Source organism: Pleurodeles waltl, chromosome 10 (genome assembly GCF_031143425.1).
Source record: "Pleurodeles waltl isolate 20211129_DDA chromosome 10, aPleWal1.hap1.20221129, whole genome shotgun sequence".
NCBI classification, from domain to species: Eukaryota; Metazoa; Chordata; class Amphibia; order Caudata; family Salamandridae; genus Pleurodeles; species Pleurodeles waltl.
In genome coordinates this window covers 250,086,221-250,106,103 of record NC_090449.1, presented here as the reverse complement: position 1 = coordinate 250,106,103, position 19,883 = coordinate 250,086,221, and the positions used below count along the sequence as shown (strand labels likewise).

General features: G+C 42.3%; 1 protein-coding gene across 2 annotated transcripts in view; it reads left to right on the top strand.

The window, feature by feature from the left end:
* Positions 1-19,883, top strand: part of ANKS3 (ankyrin repeat and sterile alpha motif domain containing 3) — a 121,521-nt gene that overhangs the window by 86,811 nt on the left and 14,827 nt on the right. For both annotated transcript variants that reach the window (XM_069210335.1, XM_069210336.1), the window contains exons 12-15: positions 4,795-4,936; positions 5,044-5,216; positions 15,693-15,766; positions 18,491-18,571. In XM_069210335.1, coding sequence (XP_069066436.1) covers positions 4,795-4,936; positions 5,044-5,216; positions 15,693-15,766; positions 18,491-18,571 — 470 coding nt within the window. The remainder of the gene's footprint in view (positions 1-4,794; positions 4,937-5,043; positions 5,217-15,692; positions 15,767-18,490; positions 18,572-19,883) is intronic.

The window sequence follows — 19,883 nt, the reverse complement described above, 5'->3', positions numbered from 1 at the left end:
AAAACTACTTGCCAAAATGTGTTAGACACTGGGTTATGCCACAATTGTACAAAGTGATTCTATCAAGTCACTGAAAGGAGGTTTCAGGAATCAAAAAAGAGAAAAAAAAGACAAAAATTAATTCATGATAAATTGACTTTAATGGGTAAGAGCCTTTACCACACAGCCTTTACCATGTAGGACCTTTACCACAGAGGTAAGTAGTTAGTATAGGTTTTAACCTTTACTAAGTGTTTTTTTTTGTTTTTTTTAAATACAATTTTTATGATATTTTGAAAAAGGAGTTAAGGTGGTGGTTAGTGGTAAATGGGGGGGTAAGAGTGGTTTTAGGGTTCAGAGGTAAGGGTAATTTTAGACTGTAGCAATGGATAGAGGTAAAGGGAGGTAAGCATGATGTTATGGTTTTGGGGTTGGTACAGGTAGAGAGAGATAATGGTAATGTTAGGGTTTAGAGCATTGGTCTCCAAACTTTTTAATGCCGCGCCCCCCCCCCCCCCCGCCCCCCCCAGTTGAAAAATAAAAATCATTGTCCCCCCCCCCCCCTCAGAATTGTTCACAATTATTTTTGCAACATGGCAATGTTTAAATATGGCTAAACATATTAAAACATTGCAGTTAAGTACTGTTACCTTTTTAAAAATGCAATAATGTGCATCTGCCTTAAACAAAAGCCTGTTATCTGTACAATGCTTCTTTTGGCCAGAGTCTGGCGCCCCCCCTGGGATCACTTGATGCCCCCCTAGGGGGGCCTGCCCCCTCAGTTTGAAGATCTCTGGTTTAGAGGTAGCTGGAGATGAGGTAAAAGGAAGTAAAGGTGATTTTAGTGGTGGGTAGAGGCAAGGGGAGGTAAGTTTGATTTTAGAGTTTAGAGGTGGCTCGTGGTAAAGGGAGTTAAGGTTAATGTAAAGGTTCAGGGGATCGAGATAAAGATGATTTTAGAGTTTAGACTTGGGTAGAGGTAAGAGGAGGGTAAGGAGTTAAAAAAGGGAAGGGTGGAGTGGGTGGTTCCTCCAAAATAAAATGTATTTTTATATTAAAGGGTGTTAAATAAAAAATTAAATAGATATAAACACAAACGTGTTTTTTGTGTATATACATATACACGTGTGTGTGCACATATACACTCCTATATTAAACATAAATTTGTGGTAAAGGTCCACATTGTTATTATGGTCAACTCGTGGTACTACATGCGTGGTAATTGTATGCGTGGTAATGTCGCACAACGGTCTTTAATTATGGTATCAAACTTGATGACTCTACAAGCATAAGTTATCGAATTGTGGAGCTATGCCCTCCTAAATCTCCCTTGTGACAAAAAAAGCTAGGAAGAGATAATAGACTTCAGAAAAGAGTAGATTTCATGTCTTTACTTCTTGGTGAAGACAATATAGAACAGCAGCCTGTACGCTAACATCTACGTTGAAAAGATCATTAGTACTCAAAATAACATTGGCTGCTAAGAACAGAGTTGCCTCAAAATGAGGATCAACACCAGTTGCAGGATCTACCTCGAAAAGAGGATCTGGTCCCCAGGGATGCCTGGCCTTGAAAATAGAAAGTATTGACTTTGAGATGCGCTTTGAAAAGCACCTCACGTGTCTCATCCACGAAAATGGAAGTGAGCGCACTCAGAGTACCATGCATTCGAAGACTGACACTCAAAGCTGAAAATACAAACCTTGTGCAACTAGCAGCAGTTACAACACCAGTAACTTACTAGTGCAGTCCAAAGGATATTTAGCAAAGAGATAAATACTGCCACTGACCCAGGCCATACTGCAGCACAATTACCAGATAATAAGCAAGGCATGCTACTCTTTGGTGCACAACCAGTCAAAAGAGAAAGAAAACAGTTTAGGAAGGCATTTTAGATTAGATTGTTGTCCTGGATTTTGAAGATTAACTTAACCTTGAACTGTTTCACACAGTGACAAATGGCAAGGTTGTGCGGCTCTTGATTGATAAGACTACAGTAATGTTCTACCTCAGCGTACAAGAAGGAATAATGTATATGTTTTTATTCTGCAGTGCACAGGAAGTTGAGAATAGACAATTGAGAATAATGTTCATTTAGTTTACCAAGGTGAGCTGGGAGAATGCAACTATCTTTCAGGCCCTACAGATAGTTATAAGACATTTACAACATCAAAGACAGTGCAGCCCATTCTTCACAACCTTTCTGGTCAAAGATTTATTTGCAAACAGCAAAATCCAAAAAATGCCCATACTGGTCCAGACACCCATAGCCGAGGTCAAGGAGAAGTTCCGATAAATTGTATGGTGCAGCATAATTGTATATGCTTCTTCCCAATACCACTCATACCACAAATTGTCAAAAATATTCACTGCCTTTTGTTATTGCATCATCGTAGACCACACAACTGGAGATTTCACACTGCTCAACAAATTACAAGGTTTTCATTGCCAGCACATCCACAGCTCTTAAAGATGCACCATGAGCTATCATTCATATCTAAAGCTCCTGAAATTACCAGTCTGGCCTTCTGAGATCAACTTCCTTTGAGATGCTTTGACAGTGGGTGGTTTTGCGCACTCACCCGTGAGTCATCTCAAAAGTGGTCTCTATTTTCCAAATAAAAAACATTGAATTTCCTGTGGTTTCTCTGACTCCGAGACCACAGGAGAGAGAGAGCATATCATACATTTGAGATAGCTATAAGTTACTGGAATGACTGAACCAAACAGGTGATAGTATCAGCTTTTATTTATATTTATGGTGCAAGACAAACCTATAACTAAATCCAGAATGCATACTGGATTTGTACAGCGTATACGGGATTATTGTTTACTAGCAAATAAAATGTTGTTTAACATACCAAGAAAACACTATTCAGAGCAAATTCTTCATTGTTAATCGAAATAAAATTTGCATGTTGTAGTCGTTTTGCACTTGAAGCTGTTTCAGAGTCACACAAGACTCTTTCAGCTCTCTGTTGAAGCAGAAGTCCACCACAGTGCATTCTGTCATGTTTACAATGATAGCCTCAAACCTAAATATGGCCTGTACAGTGCTGGAAATAAAGTTTATTCAAAAATGCAGAGTCCAGGATTTGAATCTTGCTGCAAAATGAACTTAGTGTTACTAATAAATAGTTGTTTTTCTAATTTGTTACAAGTGTGTTCCAGCAGGATCCTACAGATCCGAGCTCATTGGAGATTTAAAAAAACGATCAATAAGGACACAGCCCTTTCAAGGAAACAGTTTTCCATGCTCCTTCACATACTCTAAATCTCATTCCCTTTTTGGTTCTCAGAAAGAAGAACTACGTTATTTTAATCCTCATAAATGCCCCATGAGAACTATCAGTATCGGAGATGTCCTCTTAATCAGTTCAAGAGCTCGCTATAAACCGCTTTACAGGTTGACTGCGTTATTTTCTTTTTAGAAGCAGTAAAGGTTCTATGGGTTAGGCACCAAATAGGCAGTATTGTCTGTGCTGCAGTATCTGCCAGATCTAAAACAAACATAGACACAAGGAGATTCTCGGGAGGAATGATGCTGAATATTTGTTCATTAGCAATGGGAGCATCATGAATGGTTGGAACATCTAACAGAACGTGTATCAAAAGTATGAACGCCACACCAGATATGTTGCATTCATGACCAAGGTCAGTCTTACCTCTTTTATTGAAGAAGAAAACCTTCCTGTTCTCATCTCCACCTTGAAAACCCTGAGAAGATTTAGGGTCAGAGTTTTTGGCATTGTGAACGGTTAAACGTCAACTGCTGATCTGATTGCCATGGGCTCCGTCTTCATACCACAGGTCAGGATTGGTGCACTAGGTGGTGTTGCTGCCTTGTGTCTTACAGTCACACTGAATTTTGAAAGACCAAATATCTGTAGGATTCTGTGCAACATTGCAGTGGTCATCTTAAGTGAAACATCATTCCACTGGGAAGGTCTTTTCACCAATAAAAAGAAGAAAGCAAACGTTGGAAAGCCCAAAGAAGGGTAGAACAACAGTAAACGTAGGAAACACTGCAAAACAGGAAGTTTTGTATAAACACTTTAGTCTGACTGAGGAGAAAACTAATACAGTAACCAGGCCTCCCTCTCACACACATCCATCCACAACTCATTCACAGTGCTCTTGCTACGACAGAAAATTAGGTCCAAAACACTGCTGCTACTTAGAGCAAGGTCTGCACTTCATAAAATACAAAAGTATATCTTTATTGTTGAAGTACACAATGATGTGTGGTGCTGGCACCTGAAGAAGAGTCTCAAACATGGGCAGTAGTTAACTTCATCATTGTAGATTCCCAGTGGCCAACTGTAAACATTAAGTTGTATGTTGGCATTTCGATTTTTGATAAAATGGGCATTTATGGTAAATCTAATCTGACCACAGGGCGATCTAATTGCTTGCTTGTTTTCTCTCGTCGTAGAACCATGAGGTATTGCTTCCAATAAAAGACAAAGCTGATAGTACATGTAGATGTAAAATCTGCAGAGGACTGATCTGAACCTAGAAGAACCAGCAGACATTGCAAAAAGAAATTAATGAACTTGTAAACCACCATGAGATTTTATTCAGTACAGTTAGATACCATACACAGTATTGTAAAATGACTTTTCCATCAGAGCAAGGCATGCCTCAAGGTGAAATCCTCACTATTTATTTTAGCCGTTTATGCTGCAGTCCATATGTGAACAAATACGAACAATTCTTTTTAGGTAAACACTTAGTGCTTCTTTAATGTTACAAAACTTCTACCTGAGCTGTCTTATTGGCCGTACTAGTAAATTGTTTATCTCTCGAACAAAGCCTGTTTGGACCTAAGAGGAAGATGACGTCTGCCATCGCCCGCTGGCATAGTAGCACCCGACCTCCCAGCGATGCCCTGGAGCAGGCCTATGCAGATCGCCTAGAGGCGGAGATGCAGGAGTTAGCCATACAGCTGCACAAAGTGAGCAATGAGCTCTTTGATTATTTTTTTCTCTTACTTACATTTGACTTTGCACTATATTATGCTTAGATGGGTTTATGCTTGTCTTTGATTCCACCTTTGTGTAGAAATGTGAGGAGGCGGAGCTGCTTAGAGGGCAGGTGTTGCAAGAGCAGGAGCTGCGCGCAGTGGCCGAAGGATGTCTTATGGACCAGGAAATGATCCAGAAGGGATTCTTGGCCCGATTAGAGGAGACACAGAGTGCTGCTAAGGACGCTGGAATCCTCCTCCAGCGGATCAGGTAAGAAGATGATCATTTCTCTTGTGGGTGGCGCCTTTGAGCATGGATTTAGTGTACAATAGAAGTCTTCTCACATTTAGTATTACATTGCGTCACATGCAGAAATAACCTACTTAAGAACAACAGCATGTGTACTTTTAAATAATATTTGTTTTATTCATTAGGCTTCCTTGTTCTTACAGTTACTAGAACTTTCACATTTGTGTCTACCTAAGGCTGGCAAAGCTTGAAGAATCCCACTTATGACCATAATAAACATTTGGGCTAAAATCTTGCTTCCATTTTTGCCAACATTTTGCCAAGTATTTTCTTCGTACTCTAAAGAAGCTCTCTGATACAGTCAATTGAATTAGAGTTCCAACTTCTTTTCAAAACTCGTTAAAATTTCTAGACACTTGGACCTCTGCAGGCCGTGGCATTTTTCTAGGCATTATTTTATTAAAATAATTTATATGTTTTTTCTACTTATGTTCGAAGGTTTTATTTACACTGTTATTTTTATCAGTCATGTTTTTCAAATTTTGTGTCTGGCTCTTAATTTTTCCTTGACTCATTTGCACCCCTTCTTTTGTTTGTTGTTATGATAGCCAGAAGTCTATAGTATCCATTGCCAAAATTGTTATTATTTGGAAGTAGTGACACCAGGCTGGAAGCAAGACGACCACCCGATAGGTTGCAGTCTTTGTGAGCTTGCCTGGAGCTCCACAGTACTCCTTTGTTGAACAAGGACTTGTGGCTAATCTCCAGTGTGGTGATTATTGGAGATTCCTGAGAAAGCGAGATCAAATATTTGCTAATGACAATAAAAGAAGTTCACTGTTTTTTCTGTCATTGACTACCATACTGACAGAATTATGTAGTCTGGCCATGTGTTTCAAAACTAGCAGTTAAAATCAAGGTAACAATAACAAATTACTTTTACAAAAAGGAATATCAGATATAATTTTTTAAAGCAACTTTGACAAATTTGGCCTTGATGATTTGGTCTGGAACATTGGTTTTAAAGGTAGGCTTCCCTCCCAAGCCTCCCTCCTCTTCCTGTGGCCAAAGTGCAATTGGAAATATCCCCTGGGTGCTCTCAACATGAGATTAGAGGAACATTTGAATCCAACCGAAAGTGGTCTTTGACTGTAAATTGTCCCCTCTGATGACTAGATGCTGACTGCATCTAAGGTATGTTACTGTCAGTCGATCAAAAGCTTCAGCATTAATTTCCCAAACTGCAGAAGGTGATCCCAGACTGCACAGCAGCAGTTTGACCTTTTTTTATGGGAAGTGTCAATGAGCAGTAGTTAGCAAGTTAGAAGCAGTTCACCCCCTGTGCTAAGACTCTGCTTTGCTTGGTAGAGCACATTATAACTGAATCTAGAACTGAATTCATCCTATGGGGAGAGAACCAAATTAGGAGCAGCAGTAGGCCAGAGGAACACTGCAAAGAAAGGTGCCGAACCCCGGGGGTTCGCTATGCTGCCCACACAGGAGGTGAAAAAGAACTTGAAGAGTATACAGAATTCACACAAAGATGGTTAGGATCTGGATTCAGTATCTTTATAGGAACCAATAGGCAAGTTAATTTTGTTTAATCTCTGAGGCTTTGGAAGCTGAGCAATAGCCACCTTCAAAAGAGAGACCAGACTTCCAACCATCAGATCGTTCTTCTGACATAAGCTATACTGCAAGATGGAGTAGGCTGAGGCTACCTTAAGGCAGCAATGGGGTATTAAACGCGCCAAAGATGAGTCTTAAACTCTTTTTCAAAGTGGTTGTTCCTTCCATAACTTCCTCAGACTCGGGTCCTCTGGTACACCAGTCACAGTGAGCAGGGAGGGATGGGTGACTGCTATTTGACTCGGAAACAGATTAAGACACGGTCAACAAATGCCCTCTACCGAGCCAGAGTTCCTTACCACACCTATTAGAATTTCTTCTGGGCAGAGAGGCATAGCAATCAGTGGGCAGTCCGTGGTACAGCAGATGCAGTGGCACTTAGCCCCAGGCCCTCTGCAACCCAGTTATGGATACTTCTTATTGCACATTTCCCATGCGCGTATGAAAGCTTGCCAGCGTTTCTTCCTAAGCTGACACTATAATGAGAAATGAATCGACCTTCAGGCTCCATACTGTCCGGTATTGGAGTAGCAAAAACTGATCTTTGGGGTTTGTTGAGATCAATATGAAGGTGCTCCAAAAACTGTTAAAGAACCGTATGAGTTCTCCCAAAGCATGCTTTTCTGATATAGCTAAGAAATTGTAGACGCACAATTGCTAAAGCTAATCAGTGATTTCAAACTTGCTGCGCACCGTTGTTTACTTTTTTTTTAATTTGTATACTACTAACGGAAGAATCCTCGTCAAGCCAGCTCGCTTGCATTTTATGATACTGTAGCAGGCGATTTTTTTTGCCATAAGAACAACTAAATAGATTATTTAATAAGCAAAACACTTTTTTCCCAGATTCGCTGTGGGGGAAGCGGTCCAATCAAGTTATGGTCCTTACTTTCTGAACTCGTCCAAGTCTTTCCAAAAAACCTTGGTTACAGTGTTTTAAGTGTGCCCGGATCCCGTCTGTGTTTAGCACACAGAAAGCAAAGCAAAACAACCACCATTGGCAAAGCCAATATAGCTAGCTTTAATGTACCAACACATGCAGACATAGGCATTCACAAATGCTGTCTGCATGCATTGTATGCACTAATGTTGTTTAGCGCACTTTAACCTGCTCCACTGGCTTTACTAACGCTAGGAAAAAGCTAAAATATTGGTTTTGGTGTAAAATGCATCTAAGTGAAAATAAACTGAATGTGATAATCAGCAGTTGATAGCTTGAGGTAAGAGAGTAATACTCCTCTGCGTGTAGCCAAAGTCCTCTTTATCGACATTTTAAACAATTAGTAAAGGTTTCATCCAGATAGCTGCGCCGTCAAGACAAACCTGAAAAGGGAAGTTTGGTTTGCATAGATATGCTGTCATTACAAAAAAACTTGGAATAGTTGTGCACCAATGTTTGATGTATTTGTCATGCACAGGCATACTACTTTGGAGGTCATTTAGAGCATCTGGGAAGCTGTAAAATACAGTTAAATGTGTGAAAAGTGTTTTTCAGTGCAGTTAACACTATTTTTGCTTTTAGAGAAAAGTACTGCATTTGGTGCTAATAAGTACCAGAGCACTAGCAAACAAGTGATGCTAATTTTAAACCAGTAGTTACGGAAAAATAGACAAAATTGCCTGCATATTTATCTCTATATTTCAAGTAGTGTCATGATTACTGGTTATGGTAAAGCTATTACTGAATTTTGGTATAACAATAAATAAAAATGTTTTATGTGAATTAACTGTTTGGAACTGACATATATAAAACTAGAAATAATACTTACAAACTTACCTGTGGTGTGAAGACACCTCAAATGTAAAAAAAAAACACGATCTAAAAGTACTCCTGATGTACTTACTTTGATATAATTACCCCATGTAAAGTATGATGAAGTAATGAGTGGCAGGACCATGTGCACAAATGTAGGAAGTGAAATAAGCAAATGATGCTGAAGAGCTTAAAACAGCTTCTACATACATGTGACCTCAACCCATAAATCTTTAAACTGGGAATTAGGAAGAAAAAACACCATCCGCTCAATTAGTTGCATGTTAAGCTATCTCTGACGTTGTGATGGAAAGGAAAGGGTGCAAATGGGGCTGGGACTGAAATACAGCAACACATTCCTCCCGACTGCCCTCCTCCCATCTTTGCTGCTGCAAGAGAAGAACAAAAGTGGCATGTATGTGACTTGAAGGGCTTTAGGCCAAGCCCCTGCTATAACATAGGTTAATAAAGAGCTCTGGCTCAAGGAGCTCTATAAATTATAAGGATGTCCCCCTTTCTCCAGGAACGCACTCCACTGCCCCCTCAAAAAATATTTCGTATGATTTTTCTCTGTTATTTCTGTTTTTAAGTATGTATAACCCAATATGGGGAAAATAAAATAAAAGGCACTAACACCATGTATTGGATGTAATCCTTCTTCAGATAGGCTTGCTCAGCCCCAGTGCGCAATTATATTTAAATTGTTTGATGCATTTTCAAAAAGAAGTCTTATGGTTTTTATGGTAAGTAGAGAGACAGATGCATATACCATGGAGAAGACTACAGCTACAGTACAAGGGTTATGCTGTCTGAAATTGCCATATTTGCGAGTAGCAGAGGGTGGTTGCTGGGGGGCACGGGTGGAGAGTGGAATACAGTCGCCCCACGTTTTAAGTGCTGATAGCAAGTGTTAGCACTCTCGCCTGCATGTGAACCTCCAGTCTTGCCATTAAATTACTCATTTGGTTAACTGACCAAAAGTGGAAATCTGCAGGCAACTTGAAGACCACAGGTTTGAATCTTACTAAAATCGTCAGAGATTTTCTTCCTTATAAAGTTAAAACAGTGAGTCGAGGTGTTAAAGCATTAGTCCTCCCATAGGATGGTTGGGATAAGATAAGATAAGTCCACAAAGCTCCCGCTTTATGTCACCGGGAGGCAGCATTGAGTCACCGATGCATGCAAAATGAAATCTGTCCATCCAAAGGAGTAAGCAGAGATGCATTGTAAATCATTCACTAAATCAGGATATATCTCAGCCAGATATTGAGTTATCGAATGTGACTACTATGTTTACTGTGTTTGACTTCGGAGCGTTTTACCACCTCCTGGAGTAAGGCTGGACTACTTGCTATTGTAACGTTTGAGACAAGTTTAGAAACTGAACAACTCTGGCATCCAAACTGATTGAAACAGTCTTACGCTTTGAATCACCAATGGCAAATATCAATATCTACGCGCATAGTACCCAGTAACCACCTACTGCCACCTGACCTGGTCACGATTTAGCCATGGAAGTAGGATACTTTTTAAAATGAATCTTATTATTAATTTAAACAAACAAATCATTAACAATCTGTCACCAATTACACAGTTGTGATTTCTCGACCCAGCAGTATTACATTCACCATGCATCACTGTGCATTCCCAAGTTAAAGCCCTCAATAAGACTTCCATGCCGCCCAGACTTTCTCCCACTTCTTGGGGCAGCCTCCTCCCATCATAGACATCCTTCTCTGATTGCATACACCAGTCCATATCCTTTTTCCATTCTGCCACTTCCGAGGTTGTATGGGTCCCACACCGTCAGGTATATTTCACTACCATGAGCTCCAGTCTAATCCATATTTTTGGTTAATTTGGTACCTTGTCCAACCCCTATTTCATCAAGTGGTAAGCCGTCATATTTGCTCTACAGTCAGTCATCTCCACCCACTGGCCCTGTAGCTTTGGGCAGGCCCATACCACCCGCAAGAAAGGGACAATCTTAGCACAGTTTCTAACGCATATTAGTGTGGTACTCCTTCCCATCTTATAGCGGGTCGTACTAGAGTAATAAGCCCTATGAAGGGTACGTAGTTGTATAAGCCAGAATCCTATCTTGATGGCAGTGTCTTATGGGCACCTGAGTGCTGTCGCTTACTCCTCCTCCTCTAAGTCTCCAGCGTCCAACTACCAGTTTGATTTTAATTTCTGGAAAACGTTCAGGGATTTATTGAACAGCTTATTTTATGTATGAGTGATGTAGCCTCCTTAGCCAAAGGGTCTGCCAGTAATCTGTCTTGTAAAATGGCTGCTTCAGCCTTGTTCGTACCCTTTGAGATGTGCAAGAACAGGCGTACCTGACTTGGAGGTATTTGAAATACTTAGAAGTTGTTAGCTGGTATTCATTCTAAAGAGTTTCAAATGGGACAGGTCCTCCCTTTTGCCACAGATCACCTAGCTTTCAGATTCCTACGAGGTCCCAGTTTACAAACCCTTTCAGGGCTCACGCCACCTGTAAGATATCACTGTCCCTTAGTGACGTCTGCTCCGTCGGGGTACCCTTCCCTTCCAGAAATGCTGTCACCTCTTTCCATAGCCCCACGACCACTGCTGTGTGGGCCGGAAGCAGTCCCTGGTGCCTGTTTCAATATAGTAATGCAAGGTAGCCTCTTTCTCCCATGGAAGCAGGATACTTAACATCTAACCTCAGCTTTACCACTTCACCTAAATATGCTGTAAATAAACACTGTATTCTAACGCTGGGCAGGCTCCACAACATATTGGCATTTCCCTTGGAAAGGCTGCCTCTTGGCCTTTCCATCAGAATCACTGTCACTTTAGTTATGGTCTAGTAGACTAGTTGGAATTGTGGATCCTGTAGTGTTGGCTTTTCATCACAGTCTCCCTTTTGGACAAATTGGGTCCTCTCGGGCAGTCTTTTCAACTTATTTCTCTGCCCTCTTCCGTTAAGATTGAGAATATTTAGATTCAATTTAAAATTTGCTAGTAAGCATTCAGTTAAACTGCGGACTGGATATTGCCAAGTGGAATGGAGACATGCCCAGTCTCATGGTATGTTCACCAAAATGCTTTATAGGGGTTAATGTACAGCCTTTGCAGCAAGCAGGAACTCTGTTACAATGGTGTTGCTACTACTTTAACAAACTGTTTAATCCTGGCCGACTCATACTCTCCCTCTGCCTTTTGTCACTGATCTGACTACAGCACTCTGAAACAGATTTAATGGAAGAAATAAACATCAAGGGTGCACCCCTTGGACAGGTCCCCGGCATGGTAGTTGTAGGAAGCTGGCCCTTTATGTGGTATGTAAATACTGTGTAAAGGGTCCAGGGGTTCCCCAGTGAGTGGACTGGGCTTGCTATGCAATCCGAAAGTGCTCTACTTAGGGTTAGTGTGGTTGAGCACAGAGGAGTGCAAGACATCTACAAATACACACAATAGTCAATGAATAAGACACACAACTCAAAAAGGAAATCCACACCAATTTATACAAATAGTAAGTTTCTTTATATATGTTTAGGCATCAGAGAAAAATTGTTCAGGTAAGTATGCTTTTAAATAGGAATTCTTTTCACTTCAAAAAGTGAACACTCCAATTTCTGAGTTCTGCAATTTTATCCTATGGGAGGAGAAACAAGTTCTGCAAACAGGTAGAGTATAGTGACTTACAAGACCAATCTCCTGGTGTTAAGGTGAGTAGTGGGCAAGGTTCAAGACCGCACCCACAGTATACCCTCAGTGGCATGGAGGAGGCTGGATGCAGAGTGCAAAACAGCTTCTAGTGCCCAATGCATTCCTCTGGATACTGGTCACTGCGGGAAGAAGCTGCAGGCTAGGACTAGGCGTCCAGTTTGGGTGAGCCATCGAATGGGCTCAGGTTTTGCAATGCTCAGGGACATAGGGACACCACTGATCCTCTTCTCAATCAGGGCGTCCGGATGCATATGGTTCTTGGACAATTTAGTGTCCTTCATGGTGATTACGGTGGCAGGGGATCCATAGAAGAGGCTGCAGGCGTGAAGTGGGGATCCAGTCCACATGTACCAACAGGTAGCTCAAGTCTCACAAGCCTGGGGGGTCCGGGTGCAGAGGTGCATTGGACCGTTGTGGTTGCCATCACAAGCGGTGGTCATGGTTGAAAGGGGGCTTGCATAAAGAGTCTTCAGGTGTTGGAATGAAGGTCGCAGTGGGAAAACCAATGAAGACTTTGTCTCAGGAGAGGCTGGGGACCAGATTGGCACAGTTGGCCCACTTCAACATGGGCTAGGAGGCATAGGTTCAGAGGTGCTGTCTGGCTGCAGTTTTGGCGGTCTGGAGTCCTCTTCAGCTGTTCTTGGGTACCTGCAAGGAAGCAGCTCCACTACTTCACTGGAGTTCTTTGTGCTGGGGTGAAGGCTGTCAGTCTTCACAGGCTTTTGGAAGTTTCAGCAACTGGAGTATGAGGTGTCTTTCTTGCAATTGTCGAATTCCACAGGCATGCTGGCAGGGTTGGCACCAAGTCCGTCACGGATCTTAAGTTTTTCCTTTTGTCTCTCTGGAGTGTCCTTCAGGTCAGCAGGGATCTGCTTCTCTGGTGCCAGGGGCTCTCATGAATACTGAATTTATGGGCATTACAGGTGTGTAGGGTAGTAGCCAGTTGGCTAATGCCCCTTAGGGTTACTGCGCCCCCTATATGACCACTACCTGTGGGAAGTGGGCATAACCCTGTCCCAGAATTCTTAAGTATGCCATCACAAAGATGGCTATTTCTGAAAAATCCAGTCACCCTTGCAGTAGCGTACCTTAGGAGTGGTACTAGCCTTGAGGTGGCACGCCTTCCTTACTAGCTAATTTTCCAAATAGGCTCTGGACAGGGAGGTGGCTTCCTCTCCTGTGGGGGGATCTAGATTTGCATTCCAAAGATGGCAGCCCTTTGAGGCTTCTCACCTTAGGAAGGCTAATCAGCAGGTCATCCTGTGGGAGGGGGTGTTGCACTTTCTTGCCAGCAGGCTTGTGTTCTGGGCCTCCTGAGAGCAGAAGGCTCTCACCCTAGGGGTCCAGATTGGTGTCTCTGGTGGAGGCTGGCAGAAACTGGTCAGCGAGCACACCAGAGGCTGGCAGGGTTTCAGGGGGCTACCTCTAAGGTGTCCTTTGGTTGCATGTATTGGTAAATCCTACAATGGCATCAGTGTGGATTCACCAATACGAGATGTTTGATGCCAAACATCTCTATCTTCATTTAAGCCATCAGGTAGTTGGGGAACTTGTTTTGACCAGTGTCAAGCACATGAATTTAAAATAGCTTCCCTGATCACTTAATATATCTGAGAATCGACAAAGACATAGCAGGGTCATATTAGCTCTTGCAGACATGCCCTCACATGTAATATAACGTACCCTGCCCTAGGGCAGTAAGGCCTGCTAGAGGGGTGGCTTACATATATTGCGTGCAGTGTAATGGGGTATGGCACACGGGCTGTGTGCCATTTTGTGTTTTCACTTTTCTCTGCACCAAGACATGTAGTCTGCAAAGGCAGCCTGTCATTTGTTTAGTGAGGGGTCCCTTATGGTGGCACAATTCGTGCTGCAGCCCTTAGGGGACCCTTTTTAGTACCTCAGGCCCTAGGTACCAGGGGTACCATTTACTATAGAGGATTTGCCTATTGGGGAAACTACTGTGCAGTGTTGGGAAAGAGCTCTTGCACTGAGGACCTGGTTAGAAGGAACGCAGCACACTTTTAGTATGGATTATTTCAGAGACCAGTCAAAAAGTGGGCGTAACTATGTCAAAAAGAGTCACTTTCCTACAGTAGTCATCAACACATTTGGTGATGTTTATTGGCAGGAAGCTGGATTTGAATCATTAGCTGAAGGTGATCCTGGAGCTGCATTGTGCAGGAACCTGCCTTTGTGACAGTTCCTTCTTCCCAGCTATGATCGGTATCTCCTTTAATTGCATTTTATGGCTTAAAGAGTGAGAGGTGCTTGAGGTTTCATAGCATTAAAACTGGTGACGTACCTGGACAATTGTCTTCCTACAATGGCTCTGTGTGGGCAATGGGACAGTAGCCAAGATTGCAGGACAGACCTGCAAAATGCAGGGCAGTTGGCAACCCTGTTTCTCTCTAAATCTCATCTCATGACCATGTATGCTGTCCTAGATTCTGAGTCGTCTTATATAACTGGATAGCAGGTGCACCTTCTAGTGGACTTTCCCACACTAATCACTGGGAAATTCCCACATGTCCCCTCCATTTGATTTTTTTGTATTTTGTTGTTAGATACTCCTCTGCCACTCTGCTATCCCTACCACCTCTCATGTGTGATCAGAGGTTTGAAAATCCTGGTTTCCAAGGCCAGATAAGCTTTTTATTCCTCTGGGTATTTCACCATAGACTGGAGCTCTTGGAGACTGGTTTTGATAGCCCAGGGGCTCTCCTGGTGCCTCTGTCAATTCCCCCAACTCCCTGCATTACAGCAGACATGTGGAGGTTGAGGGAGAGAGAGAGATGGGAGAAAGGAGAGAGAAGGTAGTGGGAAATCAATCAAAATGGAAGGCCAGAAAGACTGGTTGGACAGAGAGATTGCACAAGGAGACTGGACTGGTTTGAGCATTTTTGTTTCTCCCAGGGATACATTTAGTTCCTCTGTCAGGCCCAGGAGGTCACCGGTTTACTCTTAGGATTGCGATCTCATGACCCCACCCCCTGAAAAGGCACCTGCTGTCTCTCTCCTTCCCCTTACTTTGCCACATATCGAGTGCTCTCACCCAAGTGTTTCTTGAAAGTTTTTGTCACAGTCGATATATGTTCAGATAAAACACCACCTGAACCAGTCACTCCCAACCCACCATCCCCATCTTCCATCCCAGTAATGAACCAACCATGCATCATCGGTGGTCGAGGCCACCCTCTGGCAAGGAACCCTCTTACAGGGAGTAAACGTTGCCTTTTTTCCACATCAGAATTATAATTTTTGGAAAATAGAGGTTGAAAGAAGTCAACCTGGTAGTTAATTTTCTGAAGAGGTAAGCTCCGCAGGAGGTGTTGTCTGCAGTATTCTCTGCATTTGTGCATTTGCCTTTAAAGATATGCTTATTTATGGGCCTCCTCTTTTTTTCTGTCCGTCAGGAGCCATCAGGATGAACTATCTTCCCGTTTGAAGAGGGATCCAGCTTCCTGCAACAGGACACGGCAGCCTGAAGGTTGGTGTGTGAAACCATATCCGTGGCAGACCTTTGAATTTTTTCCCTTTTCACACTATTTCTTTAAATTAAAATAATGCTCAAACACCGCTTCGCAAACTCATTGTAGGTTTTCTAATGTACTTCAGTTCTTGAATACAAGATTTCCAACATTAATACACTGTTTCGCAAGACAGCTCTACTGATGTATCTCAACTTTGACCCAGGGACTCTCATTGCAAATTCTTCATTGTTCCTTGACTGCAAAGCTCACCTGTGACCCTTGCCAATGTTTTCTGTTTTATCCTGCTTTCCCATCAGCCTCGGCCATGCCTAGTGCTAGAACAGTTTCAAAACACCACAGTCTCCAGGGCTTTTCCAATATTGGGACCTACGCAACACTAAGTTTTCAGATGCAGCACGATCCGAACTAAGGTCCTGCACTGATGCCTGCATTGTGTGCAGCATCGGGACACTTAACTCAATCCCATCTTGTAGCACTCTTATTCCAGTGGTTGGAGCTCAAGCATCTCTGCTGAGTCATCTCATAGAATGACCATCAAGTTCTAGAAGCACTATCTCAACAAGTACAAAGCCCTATTTGGGGGCGGTCCAGAAAGGGGCTTGCACAATTATGACCAGATGCTTACCAGCAGCAGTTCACAAATGTTAAAATTTTTACCCTGTGAAAGATAATTACAGATTTGATTTGAAGGCTCAAGACTAGCAGTTGGTTTTGTGTTCTCTCAGAAGGATTTTTAAGTTCACAGAACAGCCACGAACATGTGTTGAGAACAAAACAGTATTTGAGTTGAAACGTCCTTTACTCGGCGTTGGGGAGCAGTAGATGGGAGGTAACAGTGTTTCAGCCAGAGAGAAGGGAAGGTCTTTCTAGGTTTGTGAATGGGAAGAAATCTTTGAAAGCACCTACTTTAAAGCATAGAAATGTACTCCATCCAAATTCACACATAGCAAAGAATACCGTATGTAAGGCATCGAAAAGTGTTTAGGGTTTGGGTGTTAGGAGTGAATTAGTCTTAGGATATAGTTAGGTTTTAGGATTATGTTTGGAGTTGTAGGTAATGTGTCAGACTAGGAATAGTAATTTATTTGACATAATATTAGGTTCTGTATAATTAGGGGCCTTTTTGGGTGCTATAAATTAGGTGGAATAATATAGAACTATGACTGGACTGACTGCCTGGGTGAGTCAGATGCAAGATGAATAAATTGTATCACATGATGCAATGTCCTTCCCCTCATCCCGTTCACCCCACATGCCTTCTTCTGTGAATGCTGTGCCAGTAGCAACAGACTACTTTGTAAGAATACTCCTTGGGCCTGATTCACAAAAGTAATTTACACTTTTGAGTTACTAACACTTTTTTTTAAAGTGTTAGTTACTACAGAATTGTGAATGACTACAAAAGGGCAGTTTGTTTTTTACTGGAAAGTAGTCAACTTATTTAAAAGCATTAGATACTATAAAAGTGTAGTTTGTGAATTAGGCCCTTAATGCATAACTTCTGCACCTTGCGTATCCAACCAGGACTGACAAATCCAAAGGATTTGCAGCCCTGTCTCTCTTCTTCTAATGATGTTAAATGTAGAAAATAATCTACTTCTCAACTATGATAGTGGCTCTGATTGTGGTTCAAAGGCAGTGGTGAGTTTTACATTGTAGTAATACACAAATTATTTCTTCACCACCCACATCGTTTTAACTTTTTTATTTCCGTCAGTGAGTGTTAAGGTAACTGTTAAGAAGGAACGAAAAATAGAATCTGACTGTGCAGCCTTTGCTTTAGGGTCATCATGGAAGGTATTGCCTCCCTTTCAATCTGCATCCTTTACACCAGCATTTAAATGATTTGCAAGTAGACCTGCTCTCTTGAGAGCCTCCTTGTCCTAAACGGTAACTTAAACAACAACTTTGACCTCAGGTCTGAGCCCTCCAATATCCTCCATGAGCTGTATGATGATATTGTTTTTTTTAAACAAAATTGATACCAGAGCTTAAATGAGGATTAGAACTGCAGAAATGGTGAAATTGCCAATAGCTTTGAATACAGGATCTTCATCGTAGACCGCTTCTTCTACCTTGAAACCATGTCTCATTTTCTCAAACTGCTCCAGTTAAAGGTCATGATTATGACCAAGGCTTTTGGCACTTTCATTTAAAAAAATGAAGAATTACAAAAATAAGCATTCCTAGAAGGTGTCTCCTCCACTTCTCCGAGCCTTATCTCTTCTCTACACTTCCACTTTGCCTTGCCGTCCTCCAAAGAAAGCCCACACCTTGCTGGGCTAAATTGCCAACATCAGTGTTTACACCCGTGAAACCCATTATCAAGATCTTGAAGTTGCCTGCTCAGGTTTAATCTCTGAGTAACTCAAAAGATGCTTTGGACTAGGAGGTACAGGGATGATTCCACTTACCATTAACCTTACTGCACTTGGCATATTTAAATATGAATCAACCTAGGCTCCTCAATCTAGATGGAGTTCCATCCTTCTTGAAACATGTAGTGAGAGTTTAAAAATAGACGAGTAGTGTCTCCATAAAGTGGTTATTTATGGTGAACCCCTGTGCGTGAAACATAAATGCACCAGTGTGTTGCCAGATGATTGTAGCAAAAAGTAAGGCCTTACACAATCTTTAGTTCTTGAGTACATTCCTTAGTTTTGTGACATCAGAGGTATGTTATTTTATGTACCAGCCCTGACAGTGTTCTTTTCTTTCAGGTCCTCCCATGAGAGGCTCAAGGGTTCCTCTACATCTTTCAGAGCTGCTAAGGTTGCTTGAAGAAAGTACCAAAGAGATGGGTAAGGATGGGCTACTGGGGACCATGTTCTAAGTTTGATTTAATTTACATTGTTGCTTCAGTCACTGTGATACAATGTAGCCTTGTCTGTCTGAAACAGCAAGCAGTATTGGTATATGGAGTCCAGTTTCCAGAACTATGTTCTTAATGTAGCATTTTTGATAGCGATGTACAGAACAAGAGGTCATTTAGTAGAGTTGTGACACAAGCATGAGAAATACTGCTCAGTAAAATTGCATGAGGGATAAAGCAGTAGGCTTAGGTATAGTCATTAAATCAGATCTCCTCAGATGCATTTATAGCACTATGTAAGCATAGTCGTTTTGGTCAATAGGGTTTTGTGTCTACTAGGTTCCTAATCCATCAAGATACAGCCCCAAGGCCTATGAGCCGGAGCAAAAAAAAAATGTTGACTGAGTGAGCTATACAAAGAGAGTTTCTATTGTAGATACATCTATACAAGTTTGTGAAAAATATCATATTCAAGTGAGAGAAAAAACAATAAAACCCTTGTTGGGTGGCAAATTTGTTTGCACACACACAAAATGTGCATGATCTTATTATTCTAATAGAGACTTCTAGATGCAGATTCCTTACCTTCGAATTTCCCCCAGGCGTCAGACTGGATCTTGAGATTTTTCTTTGAGCAGTACCCTTGCGCGTCAGTAAGTGGCTTCGGTCTACTCCGCGGGCGTCGTTGGCGTCGTAGTTGCCGTGATGACGTCAGGTGTAGTATATAGATGCCGCCTTCGTGCAGTGACATCAGTTCTTTTCTTTCCACACCACACGCTGATCTGGAGAAGAGCTACCCTGGTCTCTTTCTTACCGACTTTCGAATTTCTGTGAGAAATTTGGTGCGTCGAGGATGTCCCCGAAGACCGGTCTCAAGCCATGCGAGAACTGTCATCGTACGATGTCGGTGACGGATCCTCATCTAGTTTGTGGTATCTTGAGCGCGACCATGACCCGAAGTCGTGCTCAGAGTGCCGGGCCATGCACCTGAAGGCTTTGAGGGAGCGGTCCTAAATCTCATGGTGGCCTGGCACATGACTCCGCGTAAGTCCTGGGCTCGATCGAGAGGAAGGTCTCAAGACCAGTCGCTGAACCATCACCACTCGTGTTCTTCCAAATCCTCGGGTCAGGGTAAGAAGAAGAAGAAGTCGAAGAGATCCCATCGCTCTCCGACTTCGCCCCGTCGCTTGACTGACGAGATGCGGGAGGAGCATCCACACACAAGGCCTCCATCCTCAGGGCCTGTGTCTGGTTCGGCTCCGTGCTTCTCTGAGTTTCCCAGAGCCGCAGCGACCCCCGCC